Source organism: Astyanax mexicanus, chromosome 18 (genome assembly GCF_023375975.1).
Source record: "Astyanax mexicanus isolate ESR-SI-001 chromosome 18, AstMex3_surface, whole genome shotgun sequence".
NCBI lineage: Eukaryota > Metazoa > Chordata > Actinopteri > Characiformes > Acestrorhamphidae > Astyanax > Astyanax mexicanus.
In genome coordinates this window covers 41,342,567-41,368,679 of record NC_064425.1, presented here as the reverse complement: position 1 = coordinate 41,368,679, position 26,113 = coordinate 41,342,567, and the positions used below count along the sequence as shown (strand labels likewise).

Below are 26,113 nucleotides of genomic sequence, written 5' to 3'. Positions count from 1 at the left end.
AGTTTTCGGCGTCTTTTAAACTTTGTAGTTGCTCTGTACCTGGTCACAATAGAGAACAATTTTAATGACAAGTGTAAATAGAATACGGGCTATGAAACTGTTGTTAATTCCAGGTTTAAAAAGGCCCTAAAAAGTAAGCCATCATACGCAAACATTGGGAAAACAAGCTTCAGATTCGAAATGCAGTATCTAATCCTGAGTATTGCACTCTTACTTTTTATTGCATAAATTCTAAAAAAAAAAAAAAAAAAAAAACATTAATATAACATAATATAATGACCTACTGACCCCAGAAAGCCAGAAGTCACCATGCAGACTACACAACGCTTATCAGTCTCTGATTTCTACAGGCACGTCATGCTGGTCTGGCCACAGCAATCGGAGAGATAACATCAGTGAAACCAGAACGACTAAATTTCAATAGATCTTTGAATAGAAGCAGATTACAGCCAACATCACGTGCACACTTCTGTTTCTAAATGCCAGTCAGATCTCTAAAGGATGTCCAATGACAGGTTGTGTACAGAATACTGCACAGTCGGTTTACTAGTTTTAGATTTTTTTTCCCTGACTCAGATAATTCCTGTGGGTCAGTGTTTGAAGTTAAACTGGAAAAGTCCTCTGCTTTATAACAGTTACACAACACGTGACTATAGGAATTATTTCAAACACTGACTTATTATCTCCTAGTACATGGCTTACGAAAAAAAGAAGAAGAAAAAAATTAAATGACTGTTCATGCTACACATGACTGATTATTCTGTGCAAATGACCAACTTCAAATCAGTGTCACATTAATGCTGATTAGGTATGGGACAAAATATTGGTATCGCAATATCAGTATTATTATAACAGACACTCTAAGGTTCCTAAGACTTGCCCGCAATTTAACTTAAATTACTGCTTTATTACTCTACAAGGTAACAATAATCAAATAAATAAGGGTAAACCTGCAGTGAATAATTTTATTTTCTTTAGTAACACAGATGCCATGAAGTACAGTAGAGAATTGCCTTGTGATATATAGAGTATAGCACAATCACAATATCGTGATATGATGAATCACAATACATTGCCCATGATAATGATAACATTACAAACTAGAAATGCACTGATGTGAGAATTTTGAGAAAGCTAATATGCGAAATTAAATCTGTTCATATTTGTTAATGCCGATGATTATAAATTATAGAGACTAGACTAGAACGGTATAACTAAATCAATGAGCTTCAAAGTAGCAAGGTCAGTGGTGGCCAATTATAGTACAGCAGGCAGCACCACTTGGTTCTTTTCCGGCATACAATAAATAAGCCAGTATCTGTTTGGAATACGGTCCACATCATTGAATATTGATATAATTCCAATATAATTGTGCATTCCTAATACAAACTATTTATTACCTACTACAAATGACTTACTACTACAAACAATTCAGTATTTATTAGAGAATGCTCCAGTAACTACTACAAATAGTTGTTATTTAACCTACTACAAATTATTATTTCCTTACTACAATAAATGGTTCTGTATTTATAACAAAACTTTCCAATACCTACCAAAACTAATTTGATATCTACTTTAAATAAAATCAGTACCTGCTTTAAATCAATCAATATGTTGCACAAAGGGCTCAGTAACTAATAGGAAACGAACACATAACTTGCATTGGTGTGAATGCAAACAATTAAGCAAGTACAGGCCAGTGTACAGTCCAGCAGGGTTTAAAGGGTTAACCTTATATGCATAAAAAAAAGAATGCAGTAAAGGGGATAAGGGTAAAAGGGGTGGGGGAGCAGGGGGGTAGTAGTGGGGAGTTAAGAGGAATGGCCCACCAAGTGTGTGTGATTGCCGTCATTAACACCGCCTAACTCTTTAATGCACTCTGCAAGTAAGTCACTGATTAACCAATCTTTCCTCCACAATTTTCCCATTTCAGCGAGCGCTTTAAAGCCCTGTTCTGAGAACACGGGGGCTCGGACCACCTATGGTTCCGCTCTCTCCTTCGCTTCAGTTTGATTTCTACACACAGAAGGTGCATCGTGGCATAAGAGGAGGGAAAAAAAAGAGAAAAAAAATAGAGGGCGGTGGAAAGAGGAAAATAAAGCGGGGGCCTCCCCCCACTCATAACAGGGCCATCAAAACGTTCACCCAGAGCAGAGCGTCCTTTTATTCCTCTCAGCTCTCCAGCAACCCCCGGAAGAGTGCAGCTGGGCATAATTTATATCAGAGAGAGGGAGAGGGGGCGAAAGACCCACACATAGCACACATACACATTGTATATTTGGACAGAGGGAAAGAGGGGGGTGTATCTACAGTAAGCTCAAAGACGGCGCGAGTGTGATACACGGGATGTAATGAGCTCTAGACCTGGTGGCTTGCGTGGCTTCGTTATTAATAGGTAAGATCAACAAGGTGCAACAAAGGTTTCTTAATTTCACAGAAGAACAATCAAGAAGCATGTCTGTAGTGGAGATGAGTGAGTGTACAGAACCTTTGATTGATGTAGAGCTTCTACACACATACACTAAGGCTACATTCACATAGCAGGTGAAAGTAGCCAAAATCTGTCTGAATGGTCCATGCTGTGTAATGAAAGTGCTAAACAGCACTGCTGTTTTCGGTTTTATCCTAGCCAGAATCACAGCTGGGTTCATCACAAAGAAGGATTTGAGCTCCCTGCATGAAGTGCATAATATTCAAAAACAATCAGGTTTTTTTATCCACAGATAACATTGGATCATATTTGATTGCCAGAGCATTAAAGAAAGTAAAAAAAAAACATTTTCCACAACTACCAACACAGTGACATTCTAGCAAGCTTAGATTATACTATATTATATTATACAAAAAAATTGACAAATCCTAAGACGATCCACACATTGCTGCTCTGGACTTTGGGACAGGCGGTATGCAGAGAGCCGGAAGATACGTCAGACAGAGGAAACACAGAAAAGGAAGAGAAGAGGAACTTTGACCTTTCCTCCCAGGCCCTAATGTCACCCTGCCTGCCTCTGGCACTCGTCTGCGCACCAGCCGAAGACCTGCTGCCGGGGTCAGCTGGGGCAAGAAGGCACAAAGGCTCCCTCTTCCTCTCGGAGTAGGGAGAGCACAGAGCACTGAGGGCAGAGAGGGGAAAACACCACACACACAGAGCTGCTATGTGCAGCTTGGTTCTGCAGGGTTTTAAAGTTTAAATGAATCCTCCAGATCGGTATTATGTGGAAATAATATTCTCAAAGCAGCGTGAAGTAACAGTGTTGACCTTAGATCAGATTCCACCAGTGTTTACGACCACTACTAAAGCTAATTCAATATCAGCCCTTCTACACCAGCGTACAAATAGTCAAATACCCTTTCCTACCCTGTTTCACAATTCTGCCTGACGTGAAAACAATCAACAAGCCTTTATTTGCACCAAGTGAGGCCAAAATATTAACTAAAATGTTCAAATCAACAGATGCAAAAAATAAAAAATAAATAACTAAACAAAATATTAAAAACAAAATCCTAAAAGCAGAACATTAAGAATAAATATGTAAACTGAGGAATAAAAAATAATTTCTAATGTAATTTAATAAATACACTTGGTAAAGCCAAGAGCCACAGATCAGGCAAAATCAAAATGAAAATAGATAGAAAATGTTGGAAGGGCTGGGTGATATGACTGAAAAACCCATTACTTGATATGCTGGTGTCAGAAATTATGCAATATGACCAAAAGTATATAATAAAAATAAAATACGAAAATTAATAAATCAACTCTTGGTGGAAATTTAATGGCATGGTAGTCATGCTGCTCCTTTAATTACTAGAACATGTGACAATTTACACAATACTACACTCCCTTTTATTGTCTCACTCTGGAATCCAAACTACACTGGTACCAACTCATGCACCTTTTTTTATTTTGACTTAAATCATTTAGAAGGTGCAATTTTTTAATGAGGTAATTTTTCTATTGTATAAAATGTTTTCATATATGATATACAGCTTTGGGGGAAAAAAATAAGACCACTTCAGTTTCTGAATCAGTTTTTCTGATTTTGCTATTTATAGGTATGTGTTTAAGTAAAATTAACATTGTTCTATTTTATAAACCATGGACAACATTTCTCCCAAATTGAAAATTAAAAAATTGTTGAAATAACAAAAAAGATGCAAAACTTTAGATCTCAAATAATGCAAAGAAAACTATACTTTCCAAAAAGATTCTATGACTCTAAAGACTCTATAATCTATGGCAATGAATTTCAGGAGATTCCTCTCATTGAGGATTATCAGAACACTGTGCAGTGAGGACTACCCCAGATCCATGCCCAGTAAACTGACAGTGTACTCTGAACATTTTGAGACACAGTATCTGATGCTATATTTTTGCTATGTTCCTGAACCTGCAGCAGAACATTCATGTAGACTTCCCGCCCTCGTGTAACACACAGGCTTATACAGCTGAAATTATTCAGAGAGGAAGTTTTTACCAGATGCACGTCCTGTCTGGTCAGAATGAAAAGGAAAAACATGACTATGGACAGAAATAGTAAGAACGCTGTCTGTAAGCAATACATTTTTTTTTCAATCTTTGCATGCCCAATTTTAGCAGTTACAGCAGTTCTGAAGCATTGAATAGTGTAGGGCCCACTAATAAATGTTTGGTAAAAGAACAATATAAAGAAAGCAAGAAAACAATTGTTTTTATACCAATATAAGTATCTTCATTAGCACATACATATTTTTTTCTCCTGAAGCACAATCCAGTCTAGAGAGACAACCTACGGTTAACTACCGATAACCGAATCAGAAAAGCATGTAGGAAAGAGGATGAGAACGCAGCAAGATCAATGCCAGGGAGTGCAGGCACAGAAACATGCTCGGAGGCTATTTTCAGATTTGAGCCTTTCCCTCAGGGTGGTTAGGGACGTACGTCCCAGGGGCTTGTTGTGAGCCCATGGTTGCCTGGGGCTGAGAAATTATCCAGGGGTGGTCAGATCGCTCATATTGTGAGCTAAGCTGCCGTCAGGAATTAAAAGGTGAACTCAGGCTGACGATTTTATAATGACTGTTTACGAAGATTATAACTAAGAAATCAGAACACAGGTTATAAATACCGTATTATGACTAAATTATGAAATATTAGGTTTCTAATATCAGTTATTTGTTGCATTTTTGCATTTCCTATTAGAGCTGTATATTGTCAAGACCAGCTAATTCCATCACAACATATTAATACAGGGGTTACTCTACCTGTCTCAATAACTTATTAATTAATTAATTATACTGTCAAATTAATGGCGATAAACAATAATGTCCCTTTAAGAAATTTTTATGTCCCAGATGACAAAGCATTACTTTTTAAGAGATTCCATTTATTTATAATAATATAATTTATAATTTATAATAATTTTTAAAAATATTCATACATTTAAATCCACATTCAAATGCATATATTTACTAAATGAAGAAAACATAAAATTCAATAACTGTTTTTAAACAAACATAGCTCACTTAAGTTAATGGTGTCACGTCCATAAATTGTTTGATTAGTTTATAACAAAATATTATAACAGGTATAGAAGTTACACCTAAATATATTACATTTATTTTAATAAAAAACGTAGGGAAACTTTTGTATATATATATAAAAAAAAGTCCCAGCTCCTGTAAGCCACAAAAAATAAGCAAATCAATTATAAATTTGACAGGTGTTGGAAAACAGTGATGTAAAATAAAATCAGTCTCAATATATGCAGACCCCTAAAAAAAATAACTCTTTGCGTATGTGTATATATGGTTTAATTTGGGAGTTTTGAAAACTAAAAATCAGGAAATCAATCCAACATTATTGTGTAATTTAATCCATCCTGAATTTTTTATCTTGATATTACACAACATGCAAAATGCACTGAACACTGCACTGACCTGTGGGATGTGTGAGGAGTCACCTGCACTGTGGATGTGATTCCTGCAAGAGTTGCTTGTCTGTTCACACGGACAATTCAAACCAAACTCTTCCGGTCATGATCATTATCACCCACTGTGCTATCCACTACAGGTGGTAACATTACCTTTCTATGACGCATTTCCAAGTTTCTACGACACAATGTGGGTTGAGGAATACCCGCTTACGTTTAGAAATTTCCAGAGAAATCTGTCTCATGTCTCACTCCAACTCCAAAACATTACAAGAGAACACCTCACAGCATATACAGGTGTTGCCTTTCCCGAGGCATTCTCTGTGGCAAAACTTTATAGGCAATTTATATATTGCTGTAGCATGATTTTATTTTTTGGCAAAAAAGTCTCAAGAGTCCTGCTTGTGCTGGTACTAATCTATTACTTTAGATTAAACATACTGGTCTGAAACAAGTCCTAAAGAACACTTAACAGATTCAATAAAATGTGTGGAAAAGAAGCAGATGACAAATGATGCATGGCTACAGAGAACATGCATTAACAAAAAGGGAAATGAGGAAACGGTTGGTGAGCTGTAAACACGCTTACTGAAACTTTGGGTGTGGATTTATGGGGATAAACACAAAAGGTATCTCTGAACTCTGAATGAAGAAAACACCCGTCAAAAGCTTTCACTCCTTTTGAGCTTATTACTCAGCTGCTATAGGGTCGAAGTACCCCTGGTGTCAAGATTTGTCGTTTTAAAAATAATCTGAAAAGATTAAATTACGGTACCTTTCACACTGCATAAAAAGAGAGCTGCAACTAATTATATTGGTAGTCGACTTGCACAGTTAAGAAACTGTGAAATATGGGATTTTAATACACTTTAAATACAAAGAATCCATTTAAATGTGAAAATTACTGATCTTGAGAATATATATGTAATCTGTTCGTGTTTAGGCACTTTTTGTGATGAACACAATGCTGGTGGGACAAGGGCTGTTCACTTACTCGGATCATTTGGCTCAGTGTCTGTCCACAGCACTTTGTGTAGTGCACTCCATTAACAAATAAACAATTAGACACAATGAAATTGTGTTGACAATTTTTTTAACCAACATTGTCAATTGAGTTGGCTAATCGTTAGTCAATTGTTCATAATGTATATAATAAAAAAAGTTGACAATACTATAAATAAAGTACAAAAAGTCACAAATGTGGTCACAAAAGCCTAATATTTAGTTTAGACAGCAATAACGAGCACACATACTTTATAGCTATTTGTGTGTTACATTTTTGTGAACTTGAACCAAATGAGGCAAATGGGAGATATTTATACGTTAAATGGCTCCAAAAACATAAAGCTCAGGGGCTTTCATTAGAATTAGATTCAGTCAGTCCAATCTGTTCATCTAAAACTGTTCCTCCATCTTCTGTGTGGAAAGAGAGAGAGAAAAAGAGAGAGAGGGGGATGGTGAGCGAGGAGGAAAAAAGGGCTGCTTGTTTTTGCAGCACAACAGGCCAATGCAGCCCTCCTGCTAACCCTGGGCTGGAGAGGAGGGGCGACAGCGCCGTGAATGACGTAGACTGAGAGTATGTCGGAGACCCGACACAGCAGCTCTGAAGCACAGTCTGACATCCTTCAGAGGATTCTACTTTGTTGAAGCGTTTCAGACCAGGGGGTTCCAAACTTTTGCAACTCATTGCCCACATAACCCACCCCATGGTCTTTTAAAAACACTTTGTTTGGAAAATATATGGTGTCAGAAATATGTGCAAGTTAATCTTACAGCAGAATATTTCATTTATACATAAGACATTTCACCCAGACTTACTATCATAACTAGCTTGCTTATCTATTATCTAGCTTTGCTTGTCTTGTGATTGTACCAGACCAATCAACTAGCTCAACCTCAAAATGATGTCTCATTTTAGAGAACATCTGTCATCTTGAACTACATTTCTGGAAATGTCTCTTTATATTTGAAAGATTGTTGCTTTAGACTGAAAAAGATTCTAATAACTGGTGTCCCAAACTAAAGGACGTACTTAAATCTTGGTAATTAATCAAAAATGTATCAAAAACAAGATTCAGATTGTCTAACTTAACTGTGCCCATGTCATTAATTGTTTATATAAAAACTTTTTTTTTTTACTGTGGACGTTCAAGAACTGTCTCCTTAAAAACTAAAATACTATGTGTAGTCACAGGACTTCACCACCACCAGTGCCAATGTGGAGAAGTCAAACACTGAGCTAAATGGAATTTTTTTTTACCAAAGAATTGTGTCCATTCATTCAAAATTAAGGAAAAATATTTAATCAATAACTGATGGGCATTTGAGGTCTTATGGTCCACTGGTAGCTGTTTTGGGCCAAAAAAATAAAATAAATAAGGCCGATACATTTACACTAATATGTGGCTCAAAAGCATCTCCAGATATAATACGTAAAATGTTCATTTATCAAAAAAAAAAAAAGACGGGAAAAAAACAGACAGCTTTGTTCAGCTAAACCACTGCACCCCTGTTTATATGATTAAAACAAAGATATTGCAGCTAACAAAAAAAAAAAAAAAAGACAGAACGCAATGCAATCACAAAACAGGCCAAAAAAAGATTTCACTGTAGTTAGTATCACATGTCAAACAGCTTTACAAGAACTGCAATTTCCCACCTGCTTTCGAATGAAACATTTCCCTCAAAAGCCAACTACAAAAAATAAAAATGTCTGGTTTCAGAAGATTGCTGTGTTGTGCTAAACCTACTGCACTAACTAAAGCCAGCAACACAGACTTTTAATTCTGAAGAGGTGAACTCCATACAACTAAACATAAATTGGTATAGGGACATTGCATCAACCATTCCTTAGAATCAGCAAGAAAAAAACTTTTTGTTGATATGCAAGAAGGTGAAGACTATGAACCGGCAAGGTTTTTCAAAACACATTTACCAAGATCTTCAACTCGCCACCTGGTGACATCAGAAACTACACCAATACCACACTTTCCCTGGTGGTTCTCCTATTTAAGAAAAAACACCAAAGTAATAGCAGCCAATGCTTTAAAATGTACTGTAAAGTCAAACATACTGGTAGAAAAATGATTTTGATTAGAATAGAATAATTAGTGGCTAATTTTAATAAGTCAGCCTATAAGATGGATTTTGTCTTCTCTAAAACAGCCGGGGTGCTGGTATTCGAGACATTTGCATCACCACTAAAATGGTTCTTGTGGCAAATTAGACTACGCTCAATTTCCCAAGCTGGCGGGCACACCAATAAAGCTATGTTCACATTACCACATTGAAAGGAAAGAAACTTTCAAACCATATCTGAGTCACCTTATATGTAGTCCTACAATGGATATGTTACATTTTTAGATCAGATAAGTTTTCATTCAACTTTACATGTTTAGTAAGGTCATTTTCCAGCATCAGCTAGTAACAAAAGGAAATGTGCATAAACATCTCAATTGCACATTCGTGTCATTTCACAAATAGATTTATTTTTATTAGACACAGATCCAGGTCACTTGTAAACTTATGAAAGTGATCAGATCAAATTAAATCTGAGGAAAAAACGTACTTATTTGTTGACAAAGTCAACATTACATTATTTCTAATGTTGACAAAGTAAGAGTTTAACAAAACCCCCTAAAACTACATTCAACAGCATATAACTGTAGCAGAAATTAAATCTATCTACCTTACTTTGTATATACCTATCCGAGACCTAATAACCAGGTTTGAGAGGCCCTAACAATCATACACCTGCAGATGGTCTTTGGAGTTGGGATTAAAATTAAGCCATTGCTCGGCACCTTCCTTCCCGAAATGGCTGCTGCATTTAGAGTTGTTCTTCATTTGGAGGTTAAGCAGGTAAACAAGCAATAGGGATGAAAGAATGGCTACTATTACAGTTAATGTTCTTCCCTTCCTATGAGCCTCATGGACCTCGTTGTAGATGATCAACTCTTCCTACCCTCAACCAGTGCAGAGAATCACTTCCCAGACACCTAAACACCAACTCACGTTCTGGTTTCCTTCCTTTAAAACGCAAACGGTAGAGCTGAGGCAACCCACATCCCAATCTGAGCTCACACGTGTTGACCTAGGACTAGTACAGAGTTCCATACAAACTTTTTTTGTTGTTCCTCCAGGGAAACAAATAAAGAGGAACCCACACCACGTCTGGTCACACTTCAAGCCCTGTGCAACTAGTGAACAAGCTTCTGTGACCACAAAGGAAGAACAAGGAGAAGAAAAGAGGCCAAAAAGCCACTACAATGCAGCTCCTCATCTGTTTCTCACCATGCACTGCCCTCAAATCTGCTCATTCACGTTAAAAGCTGCCATCTTAGGTTAAAGCTAAGGGGGTGGTTAGGGGGGTTGGGGCAGAAAACAATGAGAACAGACTTCAGTTGACTTACATTTGGAGTTTGGAGCAAGTTTACAAAGATTGTTAAAAAGATGCTTAAAATAGCTTAAAAGAAGTAAAAGCTGTAGTTCCAATTAATAAGAAAAAAGGTGGTTTGAAGAAACTTATGAGAATTGGAGAAACGTGGTGGAGATGGAGAGAAAAGCTGAGCAGGTGTTTCAAAAACAGTCTCAAAACAGTTTAAACAGCGTGTACATCAATAAGATCGAAACAATCATTAAATTAAAGTAACTTGGGGGGGGAAAAGCACACAGATAATCCTAAACTTGTGGTGAAAAAACTAATTCTTGACTATATTGTTTATAGATAATTGTTTATACGGATAATGTTGTATTAACCATAAAAGTAAAGTACTTTAAAACGGACTGAAATTAAGAGAAAAGTAAAAAGCTTGAAACACACCACAAGCTAAAGTTAATGAACGTGTCGAGGCTAGCACTATTATAGCCTGTGGGAGACAATGAGGCCAACAGCAAAGCCACAGCTCATTAGCACCGCTTTAGTGTGAAAAGTGCTCAAAAATCCAACAAACACATCTTTCTCTTACACATACACATCAGAATAGAAAATTGTAAACGCTCACACAAGTGGAAAGTACAAAATAATGCGTTTAAAACCGAATTTACACGAGAAATCGTACACGTTTGACCATCTGGCCTCAAGCAACCTTCCCCTCATCTAGCTATAGCTAACTATATTGTCCTTCTCCGGACGGACGCACTTTTTCAAACCGAGTATCCCGAGCGTTCTCACTCCTGGAGAAGGATTTGGCGTCATTTACAGGCGATTTGGAGAAAAAACCTAAATAAAAGAGTTTGCTGAATCCGCTCTCTGTAATTTATAGTAAATTTGATGGCTTTTTACCGTGTATTGTGGCTGTGGGGGTCGGGGATCTCCCTCATTCACACTGACTCACCTCCACATTCACACCGCCTCGTGTCTCACTCAACACTAACGTTAAATACCCTCTTTAAAAATAAAATAAAACATTTTTCCTGAGGTAAAACTTTTTAAACAAACAATCTTTTCACATTCTACCTGTCTTATTTGGTTATAACTTGATCGACCGCTGACTAATTAAGCGGAATTCCCAGTTTTTCATTAGCTACAACTAACTAACCGGGACGCGTTTACAATGAAGAGAGAAAGAGAAGAGGAGAGAAAAAAAGGGTGGCGAGCTAAACAAGCTAAAGCTAGGTTAGCGAACTAGCTAATTCACATTAGCACTGAAGAAAAACTAGCTAGCTAGTTAGCTAACTAGGTTAACTATAAGTACTTTCCAAAGCTTAAACCTGTAGCCTAACCAATATATTCTAAGAAAAGAAAGACGAATTCGCTTAAGTAGCCACATGTTAAATCGAATTAACAACGATTTGAGTGAAAAGCGGAGTGGACTTCATTCAAACAAACACACTTACAGACCACCTCAAACTCTTTCAGCAGTTTTCCACGCTGGAAAAGTGAACAAGAGACGGTAAAAAAACCGAATTTAACCGACAAGCGGTATAAAAACCGTTAAACACGCTTTTTATTTTAAAATTAAAAATTAAAAAGTTCCCCTCGAACAGCTGGTAGCGGTTAAAGCGCTCGCGCCTCTCTCGCTCGCTCACCTCGGCTCGTGGAGATCTCTCGCTCACTCGGTGAAGCTCCGGGCGGCTCGTGCTCCGTCCTGCGGGAGAAATCCCGGTAAACCGGGGAGAATCGACGACTTTTCCAACTTCTCTTCCCGCCGCGGCGCTGCTGTTCCTGCCCCTTGTGCTCGTGCACTCTGTTTTTTAAAGAAATCCAACTCGTTTCGAGTTTTTGTATTTTTTTTAATCCGAATCGAATCAATCCAAGCGCTCGCGTCGTTCACGAGAGCACGCTCTCTCTATCTCTCCCCCCTCTCTCTATCTAACTCTCTCGCACGCTCGCTCACTCACTCACTCACTCTCGCGCGCGCTCCCGTTCTCTCTCTCTCTCTCTCTCTCCCGCAGGGGGCGCGTTCACGCGCAGCCGCTCGCTAATAAACACGCGTGCGCGTGAGCGAGAGAGAGAGAGCCGGGGCTATGACGCAGTAGCCCCCTCCTTACCCCGCCTTACACTTATCACACTTACCACTATATTAAAGTGACTTTTAATTTGCTGAGTTAAATGTATTTCTTATAATATATTATATTATAATTATTATTTTAGACGAATATTTAATACTTTTAAAAGTGGCAGTGCGTTTTTTTGCAATATGCAAAGTCTTTATTCTTCTATAGTTGTATCTTTCCAGAAAACGTGTTTAAACACAGTTAATTCATCTCATGAATTAACTGACAAACACATTAAACACATTTTGTGAAAAACTGAGTTTAATTTCACTACTAGCCACAACCAGGCCTGATTACTGTCAGACCTGTAGAATCAATGAATCATTGAAATATAATATATCTGACAACATGAAGCAGCTAAAAAATTCTCAAAAAGCAACACATTATGCCCAGATCTAAAGAAATGCAAGAATAGATAAGAAAACAGTCACTGATGTCTGTTAGTCTGGAAAGGGTTATAAAGTAATTTCTAAAGATTTGGGATGCCAGTGGACCACAGTGAGAGCTATTATTCACAGAGAAAACATGGAACACTGGTGAACCTTTCCAGCAGTGACTGGCATACTGCAATTACTCCAAAAGTGCATGGACAACTCATCCAGGATGCCCTAAAAGACCCCAGAACAATATTTAAAGAACTGCAGGTCTCACTTGCCTTAGTTAAGGTTAATGTTAATGATTCAATACTAAGAAAAAGACTGGAAAAAAATGATTTACATTGGAAGAGTTCCACGGCAAAAACCTTCTGACCAAAAAGAGCACAAATGCCCATCTCACATTTGCCAACAAACTTGATAAAAAATATTCTGTGGGCTGACAAAACAAAAGTGGAACTTTTTGAAAGGTGTTTGTCTCGTTACACCTAATTTAAAAAAAAGAAATATCATACTGAACGTAAAACATGGTGGTGGTAGTGGGATGGTCTGGGGCTGGTTTGCTGCTTCAGGGCTTGAACAACTTGCTGTAATTGATGTAACCATGAATTCTGCTCTCTGAAAAAAAATCCTCAAAGAGAATGTCCGGCCATCAGTTTGTCTGATTGAGATTCTGTGGATGACCCTAAACAGGTGGTTCATGCTTTTGATCCACAATTATGTGGATCAAAAGTCCTCCACAGAGATGGTAAAGACTAATTTCCAGCTATCATAAACTCTTGACTGCAGTTATTGGGTTGAGGGACAACGTAGGGACAGGACGGTGTAAATAGATTTTTCCCTTAATAAATGAAATTATCAAAGGAAATCTGTAATGGGGAAATACCTTTTCACAGCACTGAATCTATCATAATAACAGTTTGAGGAATGAATTGGGGATATATATCTATAATAATTTTAATATATAAGGTGAAATATTTGATACCAACAGCAATAGTTGATACGATTGTGTTGCTTGTATACCCTACTGTGGTAATAGTGAAACTATAAAGGTGATTTGTATTATTATAGTTAACAGTAATATCATTTATCTCAGTAGATTCTTTGTTCTTGTGAGTTTGTTTTTGACAAAAACCTTCTGCTTTTTCACATTTGTGGTTGAGTCTCTGGTCTCAGTCACCTTTGAGCAAGCTAATGGAGCCACAGAAACCTTGAGAGGAACCAGGGTAAACCAATCATCCTCTGCTGGTTGTAAATGTGCTCTGTTCTGATTGGGTGCCAAGTATTGTACCTCTCCAAAAAAGCACTCCTTATTAATTACTAGTGTGAGTGGGTGGAGCTAAACTGCTGCAAGGTGAACAAGTGAATATATATGCTCCCTGAATCACTCTTTCACAATTCCAGCTCCATGAATCCTGCAATTGTCATCAGGGAAGAAAAAAATCCATTGATGGAATAACCTGGTCTATATTCAGTATATTCAGGTAGTCAGCTGACCCCATTCTTTCAGCACATACTGTTGCTGAATCCAGACCTGACCAACTGCAGCAACTTCAGACCGTAGCAATGCCCCCACAGGTCTGTATGATATGCACTTGAAGCTGTTAGCCTCACTTTTTTTGTTTTTCCTAAAGCTACACAGCTGTTCAGTCCCAATCCCTTGAGTTCCTTTCACTGCTTTGTGTGTGTGGAAATGCTCTTACTTTCTCTGTTAAACATATCCCTAGTTCTAGTGTTGTTTTTCTATCATTTGATTTCACAATTTTTCAAGATATATTTTCGACCACATTTCTTCTTTAAAGATGTTTCCCCCACTATCCTTCCACTTTGTAATGTGTTGTTCAGTTCTTAACCTGAATTTAGTATTTTCAGCAATCTTTGTAGATGTCCGAGGCGTGCCAATAATTTGACCCTTCTGATGCAGATGAACATCTTTTTCACAACTGTTCTGATTGGATAAAAAGTCAACTTTTCAGACACAAACGCACAGCACACAGATCTCAGTCCAGAGTTGATGAGTTTATTATATTTTATTGTGATAGCATTTCATTTGGAGAACACAGCAAATAAAGTTGAGGGTCACAAAGTTACTTCAGTTTGGCTTTAACCACACCCCTTTCACAACAGACAAGATGTTCACCATATATCTATCAGAACAGAACGTACTGCCATAGAAAGCAAGCCTTTACACAACCACTCAGACAACTAATGAAAGTGGATCTGCACTGACGGTACACAGCGGACTGCGCTGGAAAAGAAAAGAGATCCGAGGAGGAACCGAAACATGGTTATGCATACATATAATGTGGCCCTATGAATATATATATTTATTTATGTATATATGTACGTTTAGCTGAGTGTGTATGTATATGTGCATGTGCATGTGTGTGTGTGTGTACATGTATGATCACTTGAGGGCTATGTTCATCTACTGTAAGTGGATCTAGCTGTTTTTTTATTAGCATGTATGCACGTCTCAATTACAATCTGCCTGTAGCTTTAAGTCTTTAACCGAACTGAACCCTGTGTGACTGATTATGTTTTCTTTTGCCGTTCCAAATCTGTTTTAAGGCAAACAGCAGATCTAGTCTGGTGGACAGGTTGTGATCAAACACAGGTAAACACAAATTTGGCGTTAATAATAAAACAGATACAGAATATTGAGCCAAAGTTTCTATACACGAGAATAGATCGAGGAGGAGGGGCGAGGCGGGGTGGGCGGGGTTACGGAGACGAGGGCGAAGGCAGATGGCAGGACCAAACTAAAATGAGCAGAGTAAAAAGAAGTTTAACCTTAAAACGGTGTCGGAGCAGGTTCGGGAAAAACGCAGCAATACTGTTGCATGTTCAAGCTCTATTCGTACAGTATAGAATCGCAGCAAATTCAATACAGAATTCTAGCTCGGTCAACATACATCAATCAAAGCAAGAAATGATAACTATATATACAGAATGTGATGATAAATACAGATTTAAAACAGTCCTGCTTCTTTTTTCAATTCTTCACTTTGATAAACGGCTGCTCCTTTTTCAGCACAGCCCAAACGTTAGTTAACGTTTCCGTTATTTTGACTTCGGAGATCTCCATAGCTCAGAGAACTCGCCCACATTAACCGATTAAAATACTAGAGATGACTTTGTAGTGTTTAATACAGTTCAGCTCGGAAGTCAAAAGGGCACAAGAACAAATCAGAAAGGAAAGAAATCTGGGAAAACAAAACCAAAACCAAAAAAAGAACAAGAACCAAAAAATAAAACAACAACAAAAACTGTAAATACAAACATGTATATTTTACGAATGTACGAATATGGGTTCTGAAGTCGGGTTCGGTCAGTGTTATGTTTAACAGTTAAATTTATTGACTAATAGGGGCTAAACTTAAAAATATAGAAAAAGATGTAAAACTAAAAAAAATTCAAATTTTCCCCCAATTATTACAGCGAATAAGAAATTGATTTTCATTTCTTTTTTCTTTTTTGTCACCCTAACAATCTGAATATCACAAAACATTTAACTGAATTTGGACTCAATTTTCTGATTTTCTCCCCCAAATCTGATGGTATAATGCAACTTACTTTTGTTACAAGATGTTACAAGGTTAATTCTTTTCCCTGAAATTCAGATTGTGAGAAATGATGAAAAAATGAAAACAATCCAACCAATTTTTTCACTACACCAAACAGGAAAAAAAATAATAATTAAGTTTTACACCTAATTTCCTATATTTGATTTTAGCCTCTAGTGGTCAGAAAACATACACTGACCGGGCTGCGCCCTTCATTTATTTATTTATTTTTCTTCTTTTTTTTTTTTTGTTTGTTTTATCTAATAACTAATACCCATAATAATCACGTCTGCTGGAGCCCTAGAGTCGGGCCTCAGGAGTTTCTCAGGACTTAAGCTTTTCTTTTTTTTTTTTTAAATTTTTAAATCTTTTTATTGGACAGCCATCTAGTAGTACATTATCTGAGGGCACGATTGACTGGAGGGCTGGGCCGTGAAGGGGCGGGGTTAAGAAAATGTTAGTGAGTGCGACCAGTCCAGTAGAAACATAAGGACTCGGGGGTGGAGGAGGAGGAGGAGGAGGAAGGAACAGGAGGGTAAAAGGAGAAAAGCTCAGCAACAGCCTCCTCCGGCCTGCTGTCCTCCCTGTCCGCCAGCCAGCGAGGAGTTGGTGGCAGCGTGCTGGGGTCCGATTTTAATCCCATTCGCCTGGAAAAACACACAGAAACACAGTCAGGGTACCGGCACTGTAATTACTCTCAAACACACACACACACACACACACTTGCACAATTGCTAGTTTTGGGTTAGAAGAGTTCAAAGAAATGAATTAAGCCTTTAATCCATGCTGGACAGCTGATTGGAGGACGTTTTTATGGTAAATTAGATGTTTGTAACGTCCACAGCGGCTGCTGGCTGAACTGAGAGACTTCTTACTTAAATAGAAGGCTATTCAGATTAGTAATTTGGGTTAAAATCAGTCATTTCTGTGTTTGGAAAAAAAAAGGTTAACTGCATTTATTTATTTCTTTGATAAATGAAAATATAAATATTTGTTTAGAATCCGACAGCAAGAAAGATGTTCTAGAGCCTGAAAGTAAAAAAATCAGCACCACATATGCACATCATTTCAACTCAAACTGAGATTTAACTGTATATTTTTAGTGTGTTTATATTCAGTAGTGCGCAATACCTTATGCATATATTAGTACTGTATAGTACACATCCACACACAATACCAATTTTGTGCGTTAAACCTATAGTGTACCCTTCGCGTACCCTGTGCATAGCCCAATGCACACCTCCCCAGAAATGTAACTATGTGCCGTCAAAAGCAGCAGCAGCAGCAGCTGTCACTGGTTCCCCGAGCCTCTTGTCCTGCCCACACATTCCCACCTTCGTGGTATAAACTTCGGTGCGATGCAGATTCACAGTCGTACAAATGCACAAGTATAAACAGGGAACGTTTGACTTAACACAAAATTATAAACCAGCCTTTAGACCTGTTTGATGCTAAAGCTCTATATCAAGCGTTTATTCAGCACATTAAAAGATTCTAAATTAAAGAGCATCAAAACTACTCAGAGATTTTATAATACACTAAAGAAGTCTCTAATCCAATGTAACACACTACACTATTATCTCTATTGTTTCCCTCTCAAAAAATACAGAGAAATACCATCATTTAAACATTTTGTTTTTGTTTAATTGACCGTTGACGCCACTTTATTAATATTATTCCCTTTTTGCAATCTTACATTTATCATTTTATTTTTATTCAAGTCTTATGAAGGAAAAAAAAGATCACGATTATTTAAAGAACTGTGTTGTGATTAATCTAATTACATTTTTAATCGTTTGAAACCACTAGTTGTAACATTTCTGAGGCGAGAGATCTGAAATAGATTAACATGTAAAAAAGTGAATATTAGAATATTTAAAAACAGAAACTGGGATAAAATTAAAAACTGAAAAAAAAAGGACTACAAAATAGTGAAAACCATCAAAATGTCCTCACACACTGACAATCTATGATATACTGAAGCCCAGTACACAAACACACGCACGCACGTGCACACGCGCACACACACGCACAGGTGGCACTTTCATTCATCACACAGGAGCATCGATCTCGCCCAACTGCAGCTTTAAGTTTAAAATTGGCCGTGAGTGCGGAGGTCACAGCTCTGCGGCGTTCTTAAGGAAACTCCACATCACCCTAAATCTGATTTATAGCGTCTGGGGGGTTCTTCTGGCTCGGCTCGGGGGCTTCCTGGCCAGGATCTCCATCAGCTGATGCGGTTTGGACCGGGTACTTAAACTTTTCCTTTTTTTCCCTCATTCCACTTTTCCTACTACTCCCATAAAACAGAGGGAGCGAGCGCTGCGGCGGGCCGGCTCCATCCGAGCGGCTGTAACCTTATGGGATGTGAGGAATGTCTGCGTTGGCGGGCCGCCAGCGAGGGGCTGGAGGCCTCAGTGGAAGCTCCAGTGAAACGGGCTCGGGTTTTCCGCTGCTTTCCTCTTCAGTCCTCAATCTCAGACGTGTTTATATCAGCGCACAGGCATCCAGCGCAGAGCGCCGCTCAAATCTGAAGCTTTTAACAGTGATTACAAAACCACCACTGATCCCAAACCAGAACCAGAACCAGATCCAGTAAAATATCATTTAACACACTCCAGCATCTCATTTTCAGATGAAGAGGAGAGGGAAAAAATTATAAATACAGCTGGAAAAGCCTGATCCTATGCCTGACACACTATAGACTATAAAAAACAAACACTATAAAATGCATAAGGTTTATACTCTACTGAATATAAACACACTATAAAATATATAAGGTGTATACACTACTTAATAAAAACACTATAGAATGTACAGTGGTGTGAAAAAAATATTTGCCCCTACAGATTTCTTTTATTGTTTTTTTTAGCATACTGATATTTTTCTAAATATCAAACAAATTTTTATATCAGACAAATATAAGCTAACTAAATAAAAAAAAAATTATTGATAATTTTATTTATTAAAAAGAAAAAAACTATCCAAACTAATCTAGCCCTGTGTGAAAAAGTATTTGCCCCCTAAAGCTAATAACTTGGTTGTGTCACCTTTGGAAGCAACAACTGCAATTAAGCTTTACCAATAACTGACAACGAGCCTTTTTCATCTCTGTAAAGGTATTTTGTTTCACTCTTCTTTACAGAATTTTAATTCAGCCACATTGGAGGGTTTTTGAGCATGAACGTCCTGTTTAAGATCATCCACAGCATCTCAATCAGACTTTAATTAGGCTACTCCAAAATCTTCATTTTGTATTTTTTAAGCTATTCAGAGGTAGAATTGTTTGTGTGCTTTGGATCATTGTCCTGCTGCAGAACCCAAGTACCCTGAGCTTGAGGTCACGAACAGATGGCAATCTGAAGAATATTTGCATAAAGTATTGGGGATCATCATGATGTTTTAGTAAATGTAAAATGGTCCATTTTGTTTTTTTTTTTTGGTCAGCAGTGTTTTATTTTTTTATTTATCTCCCATTGAGAATATCCCTTTTCTAATTATTACATCATTAATACAGCCGGCCACTCCTGGGAAGGTTCACCAGTGTTCCATGTTTTCTCCATTTGTGAATAATAGCTCTCAGCCTTAGAAAGGATTTTGTAACTTTTCCAGACTGATAAAAGATCAATAACTTTGTTTACTGATCGATCTGTTTTTGAATTTCTTAAGATCATGGCATAATGATCATTTTTTGAGATCTTTTATCTGCTTCATGTTGTCAGACAGCTTCTATTGTGATTTCTAAGTGATTTCTTGATTCTACAGGTCTGGCAGTAATTAGGCCTGGTTGTGGTTAGTAGTGCAATTGAACTCAGCTTATTAAAAAGTGTGATGGGGGGACAAACATGTTTTTACTAAAGGCTAGGATAGTTTGGAAAGTTTTTTCCATTAATAAATGACAATCGTTTAAAAGGCGCTTTTTATATTTACTGAGATAATCTTTGTCTGATATTAAAGTTTGTTTGATAATCTGAAAAACGCAAGTATGATAAAAATGCAAAAACAACTCTGTAAGGGGACAAATACTGTATATATAACATGAATATATAACATGTCCATATGTATGTAAAATTGGATTGATGAATAATTGTGTATTCTATATAGAGCAGTGTGTAAGTCTAATAATAACAGAGGACCGTGGGGCTGCTGATGTAAACTCTGCTCTGGAAATCAGGCAGTGTACAAATTTAAACTGATTGCTGCAGGAAGTTCCCTTGACCCAATTCTGCAGTTAAACCAGTATAAACCCGTATAAAGTCCAGTATGAGCTGCATTTCCTGCTTCTGAGTCTCTCAGTTACCTCGTTGTTGATATCAAAGACTCCCTCCTGGATCTTCTCGTAAATCTCCTTGGCTGTGTTGATGAATGCCTGGAACACAGAAACGGGCACATGCCAATTAATACGCCATCCTCACACTGGATTAAGCAGGTAAACAGTTTACCTATTGACCCATTGACCTATTAATCAATGGATTTAGGTCTCAGGAGTTTAGAACACACACACACATACTCACACCTACACCTGCTTTCACAAAATACCTGAGAATACTCGAACCTGTGATAATAAAAAAAATAATAATTTAAATCGATCTTCATTTGAATGATCTGATATGATCTGATGCGACCTGATATCACCTTGAGAACGATATTGATCTTTAAAATGATCATACTCTGGATAAAAACAAAGCAATAAAAAAAAAAACTAAGGTTGGACGTTACACACACATCAATATATTTATTATAACATATTTGAAACGATTTTAAACAAAACCTAGAAAATTATAATATTGTAATATCATAACTACCTGTGGGTGGTTTATTCAAATACACAATATTATACATAATCCAGTGGCGTGTTCTTTTTATATACTAGTGCATCTAAAATAATTTGAATATCATTGAAAAGTTACTTTATTTCAGTAATTCAGTTCAAAATGTGAAACTCATATTATTTAGATGTATTACACACATATTTTAAGAGTGTATTTCTTTTATTGTTGATGATTATGGCTTACAGCCTATTAAAACACAAAAATCTGTGTCTCAGAAAATCAGAATATTATATAAGATCAATCTGTTGTTCTTACAGTGTGGGCAGTGTGCCAAGTCCTGCTGGAAAATGAAATTTGCCTTTCCAAAAAATAGTCTGGAGGAAGAGAGGAGAGACACACAGTACAAGCTGCTCGAGGTCTATTGTGAAGTTTCTGTATTATTATTGTGGTTATCTATAAAGTAAAGATTCCATACGCCACACATATCATACAGAAAACGTATGGTTCTAACTAAGTACAGGTAAGGAATATATATTTTTATTGAGAGAGAATAGATCTGATTGGGCTTAAGATTTAAAGAACCTCATCCTAATATTAGTAAGTTTTACAGCCAATAATGAGTTCCCCTAGAACTGTACACGTTTCTGAACATTTATTTTAGACCGTGAGACATCAGGCCTGAAATGTTTTAATATTAGAGAACCTCAGTTTAAGAGTAATGTTCTATAACTGGTGATTTTTTTTCTAAAACATTTAATTCTAAGCAGGAACAAATAAGGAACCAATATGTTTTGTTATATGTAACATTAGGTCTGATTAATATCTAAATTAAAAAGATCAGCATTAGGTTAATTCTACACCCCTTAAAGAGTTTTTCTAGAAATGCAAGTCTGAGCCAAAAAACACTTTTTGATCTGCTGATAAAACAAAGTTCAAAATGTTCTGAACCCATTTATGAAACTGTAGTCTGAGTGTAAAACTATTCAGGAACTTTTATCATTAGGACTGAAAAACATTAGGCCTTTTGTTCCAACCAAGAGCAGTTTAGGATCCTCCATTTTATTTTTTAAACTAGACATTATATCTGATGCTATATATGCTTCGGCTGATTTTGTAATATCTCTGTTGTCAAGTTGCTGCATAATAAATTTCATGCAGTCAAATCCACAAATGACAGCATCAATGATATCAACTATTAATAAATTAGTCAGATAATACGGATTATCCTGACAGATGTTCCAGTATTACGCAGCGACTGGGTTTATGGATGAGGACTGCTGCCCCCCTCTGGAGTTGAGAGCTATTGCTCCAGCTCTGACAATGAAACAGGCCAGATATTCAGCCGAACTTTCAGAGCTTAGACTCGAGAGACACTCTAGTCCAATACCAATCTGATTTTTCTCTTGTAAAATCTGCTGGTACTGCAGCGAGTGGTTTATTCACGTCTCCTCCGAAACATGTGACTTCAGACTTTGCCTCTTTTCCTGTTGTCGACAATGCAGCGTCACTAGGTAACTAGAGGTGGGCAATATGATGAGGCTTTGTTTGTATCGTGATAAATCTTCTTTAAAATATCGACATCATACACTAATTTTAAAAGAGTTTAATTAGTCCAACTAAACTTGGATGATATGCAGCATAAACTGAATTAAAATGATCCTGTCATGCATGAGAAGAGTTTTTGAATAGCAATTCTTATAAAAATTAATTACAAATTTATAATTGTAATGTTTAGTCTGGTGTTGGCTTTTCACGGTCTTGACTTGGACTCTCTCTGGGTGGGTAGATGGTGCTCTCACCACACATCAGTCCTAAGGTAATGTCGAACAGCACAGGCAACTGTTAGCTGAGATATTGGAGCTGAGTCGCTGCGCTTTCCTCCGTGTGCGCTGTGATGCTACTCAGCAATGCTACATCAGCAGCAGCTCGAAAAGAGGCGGAGTCTGATTTCACATGTATCGGAGGAGGCATGTGCTAGTCTTCACTCTGCTGGTGTTGGGGCATTGCTAGTGATAGGAGTCCTAAATAAGTGGATGGGGTAATCAGCATAGCTAAACTGAGGAGAAAAGCAGATCATAGTGACAGCGCGTCACAGAGCCCCTGGCATGTGAATAAAATTTTTTTTTAAATATCTCAATTTCTTAAACTCTGAATCCAATCAAAAATGGTTCAACTGTTTTCTTGATTGTGTAGTTTATACACTTTAAAAAAGACCCTCTCATTGCTAAGATAGGCTTACATACCCAAACATCTGCACAATACTGTGTATGTGTATAATGAGTTAATGTATGCGTGTGAATAGATCATACACAGACATGCATACACAAAAAATACAAACAATAAAAACATATAGAAAGAAAATACATGCAAGAGCAAACTAGAGTAAGAAATAAAAAAATGTTTCCCCACTATAGTAAAACTTCTTATTTAAGAATATGCAAAAATCCAACCCACTCATTTTATTATTAAAAAAATATTTGAAACACAAAAAACTAAATTATTCTAAAAACAGGGTTTTCCTATGGCAGAAACATCCATATGCGTACTTGCGTGCAGATATCTATCTATATATATGCGTGTGCATGCACGGAAGGGTTCTATGAATATGCATGAGCCTTAAATAAGAGACTGAAAAGTCATAAAAGGGCGGGGGGAGGGGTCAGGAGAATTCACACGACACTAATGAGACAAATTAATCATACAGGGTAAGCTGGGGGTGGGCGGATGAGGGGGGAGGGGCGTCCGCAAATTAACGCCTCCGCTGCTTTTAAAGCCGTCTCTCTCCCCCGGCTCGGCGTCGGCCGCCTCCCACTGCGCACAATGAGGCTGTTTTCCCCACACTTACTGCAGCTTCCCCTGAGTACAGTCTCCATACACCACAGTGTGTGAGAGTGTGTGTGTGTGTTTGCAAATCAACCACAAATCACCACACAAACACTTCAGACCCCTGAGCCATGTGGGGCGGGCTGTACCTCTTCTACGTTGGACGCGGTCTTAGCTGAAGTCTCCATGAAGATAAGGCCGTGTTCCCTGGCAAAAGCCTCGCCCTCCTCCTTCTTCACCTCTCTCCGTGACTCCAAATCACTACACACACACACAATCATAAATAACATAAATAACAGTAGTATTTGCTGGTAAAAATATATTTAAGGCCTTGATTTTTATGATTATGACAAAATATTATCAAAATATCATAAAAAAAAAAAAAAAATCAAAATATTTCCAAAAGGGGCAGAGTTTTATCAATACTAGTGTTGCCAAGTGATTAAAAACGATTATTTTAATAGTGGGGTATTTAAATGTAAATAACTGCATTTATGTTAGATTGAGAAAATGTATTTATATATTTATATTAGCAGTGCTAATTGTTTAAAAATAATTGATCACAATAATAATTCTGTAATTTTGGATCCTTTAATTTGTGTGTATTTTGTTCATCCCGCGAATCAATCAAACGCCTTTTGGCTCCACTGCTGCTTTCCAAAAGCAGTGCAGAAACTCCAGCAGCTGTAAACTATTTATACACGACTCTCTCTAATTAAGATAGACAGGTTTCTAAAATGATGGGCGTGTCCTTATAGACTGCCTGAGTGTCCATTGGTCAGTTTAACACAAAACCAATCACAGTGGAAAGTCAGAAAACGGACGAGAGGCGGAGCAACTTTCTCAGACCTCGGTAGGAGGAGACGAGAGCCTCTTACCCTAATTTGTGTTAAATAGAAAGTGTGGGAATATCTGAACTAACCATCAGTTTTCATACTGTTGCCTTATGCGTTTTGGCATGTAAGTGTAAATCAGGAGAGGAGAGGAAGTACCTTTTATTTCCGATGAGCATGATGACCATATTGGAGTTGGAATGTTGACGAGCATCTTCTAACCAAGTTGTCAAATGGTTAAAGGTGTCCCTTCTGTTTAAATAAAAACAAAATAAAAATAAAAACACAATAAAAACATAAAACACATAATAATATGAAACATGGTGGAGAGTAACTAGCTTTCCTGTGTAGATCAGTGTACAGTTACAGAGTAATGTCCACCTTGGCGTTGACGTTTCTAATAAATTGGTCAACAGGTTTATGTGTAAATAAAGTAACTTTAAGAGTCCTCATGTGTTAGAACAGGATGTTGGTCTTGCCTTGTGATGTCGTAGACGAGGAGGGCTCCCGCGGCTCCTCTGTAGTAAGACCTGGTGATGGAGCGGAAGGACTCCTGGCCAGCCTGAGGAGCACAAACACAGCAGCAGTGAGAACCACAGTCATACACAACACCAGAGGGCGCTATACTAAAACACAGCGGTAAAAACACAGGATTATTACTGGACCCGACGGAAAACAGCCGATACCACTCCATTACACCATGCCTGGTTCTACCCCCGCCAATCCTGATCCACTGAATCAGTCTACTCATGCACCCGTCCACTCGTCTATCTATTCAATCCATCCATCCATTTAGTCCACCCATCCACTCATCCATCCATCTAAACACCCATTTATTCATCAGTCTATCCATCCACCAGTTAATAACTCAATCCATTATTACTCCATCCATTCGTAAGTCTATCCTTCCACCCATCTATCCATTCAATTTATCCATCCATTTAATCATCAGTCTATCCATCCACCCGATCATCACTCTATCCATCCATCACTCCATCAAGTGTCCACCCATCCATCAGTTTTCCATCCACCCGTCCATCCATCCATTCTTCAGTCTATCCATCCTCCAATCTATCCATTCAATTTATCCACCAATCCATCCATTTATTCATCAGTCTATCCATCCACCCGATCATCACTCTATCCACCCATCACTCCATCAAGCGTTCACCCATCTATTAGTTTTCCATCCACCCGTCCATCCATTTCTCCCTCTATCCTTTTCATCTATCGATCCATCCAATTATTTATCACTCTATCTATCTGTCTGTCTGTCCAGCCATCCATCCATTTATCAGTCTACCCATCCATCAGTTGATCAATCCACCTATCCATACA

General features: G+C 37.6%; 2 protein-coding genes across 2 annotated transcripts in view; both read right to left on the bottom strand.

Annotated features, from left to right (window-relative positions):
• Positions 1-12,236, bottom strand: part of chd7 (chromodomain helicase DNA binding protein 7) — a 68,742-nt gene extending 56,506 nt beyond the window's left edge. The window contains exon 1 of the mRNA XM_007245094.4: positions 11,940-12,236. The gene's annotated coding sequence lies outside the window, so the exon portion shown is untranslated. The remainder of the gene's footprint in view (positions 1-11,939) is intronic.
• Positions 12,237-14,781: 2,545 nt separating this feature from the next.
• rab2a (RAB2A, member RAS oncogene family) overlaps positions 14,782-26,113 on the bottom strand; it is a 32,893-nt gene continuing 21,561 nt past the window's right edge. Inside the window, exons 4-8 of the mRNA XM_007245091.4 lie at positions 25,255-25,337; positions 24,935-25,027; positions 24,092-24,203; positions 20,648-20,716; positions 14,782-16,994 (exon numbers count right to left, since the gene is read on the bottom strand). Coding sequence (XP_007245153.1) covers positions 16,899-16,994; positions 20,648-20,716; positions 24,092-24,203; positions 24,935-25,027; positions 25,255-25,337 — 453 coding nt within the window. The 3' untranslated portion in view covers positions 14,782-16,898. The remainder of the gene's footprint in view (positions 16,995-20,647; positions 20,717-24,091; positions 24,204-24,934; positions 25,028-25,254; positions 25,338-26,113) is intronic.